At 41.7% G+C, this 11,086-nt stretch overlaps 1 protein-coding gene across 1 annotated transcript in view; it reads right to left on the bottom strand.

The window, feature by feature from the left end:
• The window catches only part of LOC107558307 (ankyrin repeat and BTB/POZ domain-containing protein 2-like), a 58,362-nt gene that overhangs the window by 25,019 nt on the left and 22,257 nt on the right, over positions 1-11,086 (bottom strand). The window contains exon 2 of the mRNA XM_016241957.1: positions 7,510-7,659. Within this exon, the coding sequence (XP_016097443.1) occupies positions 7,510-7,659 (150 nt within the window). The remainder of the gene's footprint in view (positions 1-7,509; positions 7,660-11,086) is intronic.

The raw sequence follows: 11,086 nt of genomic DNA, 5'->3' as shown, positions 1-11,086 counted from the left end.
CTGATCAAACGCTTCAGGATGCGCAGACGGGGGAAGCGAGCCGGCGCGCTTGTGAAGCTCAGACAGCGCGGATTCAGGACGCCGTTGCCGAGCATCCATCTGGCGAATCTCCGCTCTCTACCCAACAAAACACACAAACTTCTTCTGCTCTCCCGGATAAATAAGGATTTTTCAAACTCTGCTGCTCTGTGTTTCACGGAAACCTGGCTGAAAGACGCCATTCCGGACAGCGCGTTGAGTCTGCTGGGTTTTCAGCTGTTCAGAGCGGATCGCGACGCAGAATCAACGGGGAAATCACGCGGCGGCGGGACATGTTTTACATCAATGAGAGGTGGTGTACAGATGTAACTGTGTTAAAGAAGATGTGCTGTTCAGATCTAGAAGTGCTCTTCATTAATTGCAAGCCGTTCTATTCGCCGCGGGAGTTTTGCTCGTTCATTCTCGTCAGTGTGTACATTCCTCCGCAAGCACACGTGAGCTCCGCTTTACAGAAACTCGCTGATCTGATCACAGACACAGAACAACACCCGGACTCTGTTTTAATCATTCTCGGGGACTTTAATAAAGCCAATCTCTCCCGTGAACTGCCAAAATACAGACAGCACATCACATGTCCCACCAGAGACAGTAATATATTGGATCACTGTTACACCACAATAAAGAATGCATATCACTCTGTCCCACGGGCAGCTTTGGGGCTCTCTGATCACTGCTTGGTTCATCTTATACCGACCTACAGGCAGAAACTGAAATCAGCTAAACCTGTATTAAGGACTGTAAAAAGATGGACTAATGAAGCAGAGCAGGATTTACAAGCTTGTTTTGACCTCACTGATTGGAGCGTTTTTGAATCTGCTGCCACCGATCTGGACGAGCTCACAGAGACTGTAACATCTTATATCAGTTTCTGTGAAGACATGTGCATTCCTACCAGGACTCACTTAACTTACAACAACGACAAACCATGGTTCACTGCAAAACTCAGACAGCTCCGTCAGGCCAAAGAAGATGCTCACAGGAAGGGGGATAATGTCTTGTATAAACAGGCTAAATACACACTGGAAAAGGAGATCAGAGTGGCAAAGAGGAATTATTCAGAAAAAATAAGGATTAAATTCTCTTCCAGTGACTCGGCATCAGTGTGGAAAAGTCTAAAAGAAATCACCAATTACAAGACACCATCCCCCAGCACTGCGGAGAATCAACACCTGGCAGACGATCTGAACGAGTTCTACTGCAGGTTTGAAAAGACACCCCACACCCGCTCTGAACACCTCTCCACACAACCATTCACACCTCCAGCAACCCCCCTCTCCCCCACACCTGCAATTCAGATCAGCGAAGACGAGGTGCGCCAGGTCTTCCGGAAGCAGAAAATGAGAAAAGCACCAGGTCCCAGACTGTGTTACACCAGTCTGTCTGAAATCCTGTGCTGACCAGCTGGCCCCCATCTTCACACAGATCTTCAACAGATCACTGGAGCTGTGCGAAGTCCCTTCATGCTTCAAACGCTCCACCATCATCCCCGTCCCAAAGAAACCCAAAATTACTGGACTTAATGACTACAGACCTGTGGCTCTAACGTCTGTGGTCATGAAGTCTTTTGAAAGACTGGTGCTGGCCCACCTGAAGGACATCACTGGACCCTTGCTGGATCCTCTTCAGTTTGCCTACAGAGCAAACAGGTCTGTGGACGATGCAGTAAACATGGGACTGCATTATGTTCTGCAACATCTAGACAGACCAGGGACTTATGTGAGGATCCTGTTCGTGGACTTCAGCTCGGCCTTTAACACCATCATCCCAAACCTCCTCCTGCCCAAACTAACTCAGCTCTCCGTGCCCACCTCCGTCTGTCAGTGGATCAACAGCTTCCTGACAGACAGGCAGCAGCTAGTGAGGCTGGGAAAATACACATCCAGCACCCGTACGATCAGCACTGGAGCTCCTCAGGGTTGTGTTCTCTCTCCACTGCTCTTCTCCTTGTACACCAACGACTGCACATCTAAAGACCCCTCTGTCAAGCTCCTGAAGTTTGCAGACGACACCACACTCATCGGCCTCATTCAGGACGGTGACGAGTCTGCTTACAGACAGGAGGTCGAGCAGCTGGCTGTCTGGTGCAGTCTCAACAACCTGGCGCTCAACACGCTAAAAACTGTGGAGATGACCGTGGACTTCAGGAGAAACCCCTCTGCACTCCCCCCACTCACCATCATGGACAGCACTGTGACTGCAGTGGAGTCATTCAGGTTCCTGGGCACCACAATCTCTCAGGACCTGAAGTGGGACACTCACATTGACTCCATTGTGAAAAAGGCCCAGCAGAGGTTGTACTTCCTTCGCCAGCTGAGGAAGTTCAACCTGCCACAGGAGCTGCTGAAACAGTTCTACTCCGCCATTATTGAATCTGTCCTCTGCACTTCAATAACTGTCTGGTTCAGCTCAGCTACCAAATCTGACCTCAGAAGACTTCAGAGGGTAGTCCGGACTGCTGAGTGAATCATTGGTACAACCCTCCCTTCTCTCCAAGAACTGTACTCGTCCAGAGTGAGCAAAAGGGCTGGCAGAATCACTCTGGATCCCTCACATCCAGCACACTCCCTCTTTGAACTGTTGCCATCTGGTCGACGCTACAGAGCTCTGAGCACCAGAACGACCAGACACAGGAACAGTTTCTTCCCTCAGGCCATCCATCTCATGAACACTTGACAATAACTGTGGAACACACACTATTTATTCACTCATACACTTATTTATCTAACACACACACTCAGTCTACATTTCAATTTGCACATAATATACCTGTACATACAACTGTCTATTGTTATATACCTGTACATACAATTGTCGATTTGTATATTTTTATTCCTTATTTACGTTCTATTTTTCTATTTTTTATTATCTGTGTTTTTGTTCTGTCACTGTCATTCTGTTACACTGTGGAGCTTCTGTCATGAAAACAAATTCCTCGTATGTGTAAACATACCTGGCAATAAAAACTCATTCTGATTCTTATTCTGATTCTGATTCTTTAAGTTAGAATTTTAACTTCAGGTTCTACTATAAAGCAGCTCTCCACTGTGTTCACGTTTTTACTCGATGGACCTAACAGAAGAAAATGAATCGTAGTTTGAAGGTGTTTACCAACTGGAGCAAACTTTTCCAGAAAGTTTGCTTTGGTAAGCTGTTTCAAATTTCTGAAACAAATTCAAAATGAACTTAGTTTTGGCCTGATTTTATTCGCAATGACGTCACATCAGTTAATCTTGGATTCCACTTCGATTTTGCTTACCTATTATGTAATCGGCATAGACCAGTGGTAATTAGAAGGCGGTTACCTGCTGGAGCAAAGTTTTCTGTAAAGTTTACTTTGGCTAGCTGTTTCAAACTCCCACAACAAACTCCAAACAAACTTTGTTTTGGCCTAATTTTGTTCGAAATGATGTCACATCAGTTTTAAATTTTTTTATTTTACTTGCTTTATTAGATAATCACTATAGACCAGTACTAGTTTGAATTCCACCTTTTCCTTAAAGTTTGCTTTGGCAAGCTGTTTCAAACTCCTGAAATGAACTACTAATGAAACTCGTTTTGGCCTAATTTTCGAAATGACGTCACATCAGTTTGTTCTTTGACTCCGCTTTCCTATTACATAATCACCAGTGGTAGTTCAGAGGTATTAACCAGCCAGACCAAACGTTTCCATAGAGTTTGCTTTCGCAAGCTGTTTCAAATTCCCAAAGCGAATTCCAAAATAACTTTATTTTGGCTTGATTTTGTTTGAAATGACGTCAGTTCATCTTGAACTTCACTTTGATTTTGCTTACCTATTACGTAATCGGCATAAACCAGTGGTAATTAGAAGATGTTTACCAGCTGGAGTGAAGTTTTCTGTAAATTTTACTTTGGCTAGCCATTTTGAACTCCCAAAATGAACTCCAAACAAACTTCATTTTGGTCTGTTTTTGTTCGAAATTACATCACATCAGTTCCTCTTCAATTCCACTTTGACTTTGCTTACCTATTACGTAATCACTATAGGCCGGTGGTAGTTTGAAGGTATTTACCAGCTTGAGAAAACTTTTCTATAAAATTTGTTTTGGAAAGCTGTTTCGAACTCCTGGAACAAACTCAAAATTAACTTTATTTTGGTTCGATTCTGTACGAAATGTCGTTACTTCAGTTCGTTCTTTGATTTCGACTGAAATATATATGGGCCTTATGGCTCTAGCCTTTCAAACATCCCTCTAAAATCAGATTGAAAGTGTTACCAACAACAGAAAAGTTTTCACATCCCAGACTTGTTTTGTGGGACCAAATCCTACATTTTAGTTTGTGTAGTAGATGCCCCATTTGCATCCAGCATTCCAGGGCAGCTGAGGACGTATAGATGCCCCACTGTCCGCCGGTCTCCTGGGTACAGCTGGATCAAACCTACATGAGAGCCCATGAGGAGGCGCCAACATCACAAGTGGTGCACAAAGAGAGCTCTCACTAAATTCATTGAGACTGTGTGTGATTGCTAATGTCCTTCTGAATGTTTGGCCTGCATGAACGTGCCCTTGTGCTGTGGGAGACAAGCAGCAAAGTGTTCGGTTTTTGCTGTAGGAAATTTATGCCTTCTACCGGTAAGCCACCAACCATGCCACCGGTGGGCCTGTGGCATGATGGGTAAACACAGGTAAAACCCATGCCAACAAAGGAACTCCTTCACGGCAAGGGAAATATCCCATTTTCAAATGTAAACTTGTGTGAGGAGGGAACCAAAACACTGTACAATGAACCAACAGTCAGACTTTTGCTGAATAAGGCACTGTAATCTTTGTATTTACACTTTAACGTTCAGCTAAATTGCATTTGTTCAGCTTTCCGCTTATATAAAATCCAGTTCAGACAATAAATCCCAGACCAGATGTTGCTTTTATCAAGGGAACTGTGTTGAAACACACATGCTTCGTTTCAGTGCAGATGAGTCAGGCATCATGAAGTCAGAGGAGACACTGGAAAAGCAGTTCATCTTCCTTCAATCCTGATAGAAGAGTTTCTAATAACACCATAACATCCTGCAGGAATGATCTAGAATAACAGACATGAGGCACTTAAGGCACCAAAAGACTTTTAGTTGACTTCCAGACTCTTTTTGTGCCTTTTTTTCTCTATTTCCGTCACAGATCATTCTATTTACAAAGCAAACATGCCTCCTCTTTGGGAACGACATAGTGGTGTTTATTCAGAGCATAAAATAATAGGCTAATCAGACCGGAAAGATAAACAGCATCTGCATTATCTCCTTTTCCATGTTGTGTTTGCAGGGATAACACCAAGCAATTGTGTCTCTATATGAAACTTGCAGCAATCTTGACTCTGTTGTGTGTCAACGCGAGCACTGTGACAGGTAGTGACATACCTAAAATAGTAAAATTGGGTAGTTTATAATTTGCCGTATGTATACGATTTTGTATCAGTTAGCAGTGTAACGATACACATATTCATATTGAACCGAGGCTTTTGGTTTGGTACGCATTACAAACCGAACGATTCATTGGACTAATCCTATTACATATGGAAAATAAAGAGCTTTAAGTGTGTGAAATATAATGTTCTCAGTGCCACTGCGCTCAACAAGGCAGCCCAAACGACGTAACGGGCAACGTGCTGTCTAGTGGATGGGCACGCAGGGCACGCAGGGCACGCACTGCGAAAGGCAGTAATAACTTCCTCTTGCAGGGGTGCGTCAAAAGACGATGATCTTGTATCAACGATAGCCAGAGATATTGTCAAAAACAACAATTATTGGCAATATTAATATATTTGACATTTCCAATTACCGTATTGGCCCAAACATAAGATGACCCCCTTTTTTTCCAGATGTACCTTTTGGAAAAAGGCTTTTTAAAAACAAAAATCTTGTTTTTTGCCTATTACATTCTTATTTTTATCAGGACTATTATTATTATTATGTATATTATTATATAATTTTATTATTAAATTAAAATTACAATTAATTTGCCCCGCAATATTAGCTACCGCATAACTGATGCGCTGCGAGGATAACAAAAGATTAGGCTATTTACTCCTCGATTAAAATGTTAAAAAAATGTATTTTAAAACGGGTCTATATACAATGAATTATAGGCCTATAATTAAAATATTAACTCAGCAGTCATCAATTAAAATCAATGAATAAAAAGCTTTAGCCTATATCAAGCACCAACTTTCAAAAACAACCGGTTTAACACAAAATACGTTTATTGTCTTTTATTTCACTATGTATGGGTCACAAGAGAAATATTAAGGGAATAAATGAAAACAGTTAGCTATATACCTGTCACAAATCCTGTCCATGGACTTCCGTTCAATCACCACCAGAGGTCACCCTTTCATTACATTGACTCTCACACAACACAAACTGTTGCATATCACCCCTGACTACATATCCCATCATTCATTGCACTGATTTCACACAGCACTGATTGCACACAGCTGTTTCACTAATTGCACACAGCACTGATTGCACAGCTGTTTCATATCACTCACTCACTACATAACACTCACTCAAACTACCGTTCTCTGCTGAGTATTGTTTAGCCCGTACCCTGTTCGGAGTCTCTGTGTTTCCTTGCCTTGCCTTGCCTTGCCTTGCCTTGCCTTGCCTTGCCTTGCCTTGCCTTGCCTTGCCTTGCCTTGCCTGCATTCTCGGTTTCTGATCCTTGATCTGTTTCCCTGGATTTATCCCTCTCGTCTCGCCCCTGTGATTCTGTCTGCCGATCGTTGACCTACGCTAGCCCTAGGACTATTCTTGTGTTTTGCCCGCCACATACCTGTTTGCCATTGTTCGACCCTGCCTGTTATGACCACGTCTCTGAAATAAAAGCTTGCAGATGGATCCACACGTCTCAGCCCCGTTACAATACCGTTATCAGCATATGTTGAAGTAGATTGGTCTCTCGTCGTCTCTGAGAGAATATGCGGCGTCAGATGCCGAAAGCTCTGTCATTCCGTTTTTACTTTCACTTTCTGCATCGTGAATTGACTAAGATTAAGACGTTCACTGGCATAACTTTTGCACAAATTTTGCACGTTGCTTATGTGATATCCATTGGCTTGCCTTCATGGTTTAAAACAAAAATATTTCCAACATTGCGACGTAAGAAATCGTCCGTATCGAACCGTATCGAAAATGTACCAAAAACATACCGAACCGTGACACCACTGTCGTATCGAACCGACAATAAAAAGTTGTAATAAAAATACAAAAAGCAAAGTTATAAATATAAAAAGCAATTAAAAATTGCATTCAATATTCAGGATGTGACATTTATGGTAAGCATCAAACTGAAAGATTCCAGCATGTCCAGCTTTCTCATAAGCTGTAGCTTAAATGTGACCTTTCTGAGTTGTAAATGATTCAGTATGTTTCATAATGGACAGGAGAGAGTGAAACAGATAAAACCAAGTGTATGTATCAGACATAACAGACAGACAGGAAGGAAGTCAGACACTCACTCAGTTCGGAGATGCTGCCCACACATGTAGCCAGTAAGGCCTGTTCGAGTGTCCGCAGCTCCAGTTCAGCGTACGCATCCTCTCTGCTCTCCAACCCCGTCTGACATCCCTCTGTGTATGGACTGAAATGAGCCGGAAGTGACAGAACTCCTAAAATACAATGACAGGAAACTCATCAAGACAAAGTGTTAATGACACTTTTAGCATTGTGGTCACAATTACAATCTCTTGGTGACATTTTGTGGATAAACTAGTACAAGTAATGTGAGTTATGTAATCAGATTACTTTTTAAGTAACTAGTAAAGTAACACATTATTTTTAAATGTACAATGAAATGCACACATTAGGCAAAAGAAAGCTGCTTGGTTTGAAAGTGGCTTCTGTCTGAAGTCACTTTTTGAAAGTGGCTTCTGTCTTCATATATCCTTTTTGGTCATTTTTGTGAAATTTTGCTAATGTGGCCGCACCTTAATCCAAAACATCCATCTCTCCCTCCTTTCCCTAAAAAATGTTAGTTACAGTGAGGCTTACAATGGAAGTGAATGGGGCCGCTTCTTAATCATTTAAATACTTGCTGCAAGCAAAATCGCATACTACTATTTGGTAGATATTACATTTGATAAAGGACTTACATCGCAACCAAAAAAGTATGTTCTATATGAAATGTGCCTGATATGTGTAGTGAATACAATTCATGCATACTACATTTGTTATGTTGGCTTTGTCTTGTGCCCTACGGCATCAATTGTGTCACTTCGCAGCCATTCACGCCTCCTTTCCCGTGGCCGCATGGGATAGTCATGTTTCCATTGAATCTTGGCCGATGTAATAGGTTACTGGAGTCATTTTTGTACATTGTATTCCAAATATTATGTATTCGGACATACTACTCTTTTAGTGTACTGTTTGTCACGTACTGTACAGTAGGGTAATGTACAGTATGTTAAATATTTTGGGATACTGCATAAAAAAACACATGGGATGGTAACAGTGCTCATTCAAAAATGTTGTATGCTATATTCTAATATCACATACAGTTAAAATCGCACCTTTGGATGGAAAAGTAGCTAGTTTCAATACCACAGCCACAAGATCTAAGTGCTTTGATCAAATTATAAGCTTCACATTGCTGCTGTTACATCCTCCAAATATTGGCCCCATTTACGTCTACTGTGGTACTCAATACACCACAAATGCAGTCGATGGAGTTTAACCCGGACTATTCCTTTAAGCGACTAAAAGTCTCCATCCAGAACATTTAGAAGTGCTTTTCTACCCACAGGACCAGTTTCTAGATAAGCCCATGCTTTCTGCTTCTGTCATGTACAGGGTGAAGATTCAAGACTTTTACAGATGAGGGTGGCTCCAGCCTTCATGAATACAGTCTGTTTATAATACCACAGTGTGGTAAGAGTAAAGCACTATGGGAATGACTCCTCAGACACTCACGAACACTGGCATCATAAATTCCAGTAGACAAAAGCTAAACGTTTGTTTATAGTAAACACCCTCTTCATGGTGTCTGTGATTTACGTTTATTACAGCACATTTACAGCTTCAGGGTGGCTCACTAACAACACTCTTAAAGGTGACATTATATCAAATAGAAGAAAATCCCCTTTTTTACATACATGAGATCCTATACTAAAGATCTTTCCAAACACATCAGCTAAATACTAGGGGCTTCTGAATGGTTCCAGGGTGTGACTAAGCGGTTCCTATGGTATTATATGTGGTTGAAAAGGTGTTCCTAGGACACTGCTACATGTTTTATGGGTGACTGAGTGGTTGCCAAGTCCTTTGTTTTTAAGGTGTTGTGGATGGTTACTTGAGTTTTGGAACTGTACACAGCTGCTTTGGCATTTGGGGTGAATTATGAGGTGTTACTATGTGATTGTGAAAGTAATGTCTGCAAAAGTGTCCTGTGTGGTCATTGGGGTGTTTTGAGTAGTTGCTAGAGTGTTGCTAGTGTATTCTGGGAGATTACTACAGTGTTTTAGGTGATTGTTAATGGGTCATTAGTGTGTCACTAGGGTGTTTTAGGTGATTGTTAATGGGTCATTAGTGTGTCACTAGGGTGTTTTGGGTGGTTAATAGATGGTTTCTAGTCTGTTCTGGGTGTTTGTACAGTGTTTTAGGCCAGTGGCTCTCAACTGGTTTGGCCATAGGACCCACAGTTTCACATGGTCACTAAGCCGTGATCCAATTTTTTTAGCAGTTTGACCTAATTCCTAACAAATTAGGAATCAATTTACAAAACCAAGCAAGTTTATTTTATATATTTTATAGGTAAGGCTATTTAATAGCAGTCCCAAACTAGTTTGTTAATACACTAAAGTTAGCAATTGGTATGAGCCACAACACTCATTTAAAAATATCCAAAATATTTTGGTATGTTTGTGGTTATGAATGTAATGAATAGAATGAACATCATACCTGTATGCAAATTCTTCCCAGCTAACACCCATAACTCTGTTATTGTCTTCTTGCATTACTGACAAACTATTTTCCTGTTTGACACTGTAAAGCTGCTTTGACACAATCGTATAAAGTGCCATTTAAATAAAGGTGACTTGACTTGACTTGTTATAATGAATAATGACACTGACATATAACCTGGCAACATCTCATCTGACCGCAGATATTGAATTAGCATTTTTCTCAGGCGCTCACTTCTCATCAGAAGTGTCAACAGCTTTCATGCACGTTTTTCAAAATAAAAGCATCACAAACAAAGAATTACGTGTGTTGTTGTTTCTTTGACTACTCACTTCACAACCCACGCAAAACGGCCTTGCAGTTAAGAAACACTGTTTTAGGCGATAGCTAAAGGCTACTATGTTCAAGGTGGTCTCTAGGGCAGGGGTTTTCAACCTGTGGGGCCCCAGGGGGGCGTCAGCACCTGTCAAGGGGGGCGCGAGCATCAGTTAATTCAGAGACGTTCCCTTGAGAATTTATGAATACGAGTTAACAAATCTTTAGCCATCCACTAGGGGGCAATCTGACTCCCACTGCTAGTCGACAGTTAGAGCAGATTTGGCTCGAGTATCAGTCACGCTCAGTGTTGCCAAGTCCGCGGTTTTCCCGCGGAATTACGCTACTTTAACACTTACCGCGTTTTGTAGTTTTGGGCTAGTTTTGAGTAGCAGTTAGGCGGGTTTTGTTGTGAAAACCTGGCAACCCTGGTCACACTTATTGAAAGTGTAAGATGATTTACGATTAGCCATGTCGGAAATCCAACCACGAATCGGCATGTTGTTATCTCAGAAACAGGCTCAGCCATCACATTGAATCAGGTAAACTGGTAATATATTTATGTTTCAGTATAATTACGCACGCTATACCCAGGGGCGGTTCTTAAGTCTTGTCAGTTTAAACATTAAAGTAATTTTAAGCCATTTAAGCCTAAAACATCTCAATGCGGTACTCACGCACAGTGATAAAGCGTTTCTATGCGCACCGCTCACACACCTGAAGTGCACAAACAGATAGCCTTCTCAGACAGCAGGTGAATACCAATGGCTGTCTTGACAAGTATCCTTGTAAGCACAGTCGGTTGTTTTAAGTGAATGTAAA

The sequence above is a fragment of the Sinocyclocheilus grahami genome, unplaced genomic scaffold (assembly GCF_001515645.1).
Source record: "Sinocyclocheilus grahami isolate Dianchi unplaced genomic scaffold, SAMN03320097.WGS_v1.1 scaffold640.1, whole genome shotgun sequence".
In the NCBI taxonomy this organism is placed as follows: Eukaryota; Metazoa; Chordata; class Actinopteri; order Cypriniformes; family Cyprinidae; genus Sinocyclocheilus; species Sinocyclocheilus grahami.
Note: the sequence above shows the minus strand (reverse complement) of the source record. Positions and strands in the feature narration are given on the sequence as shown.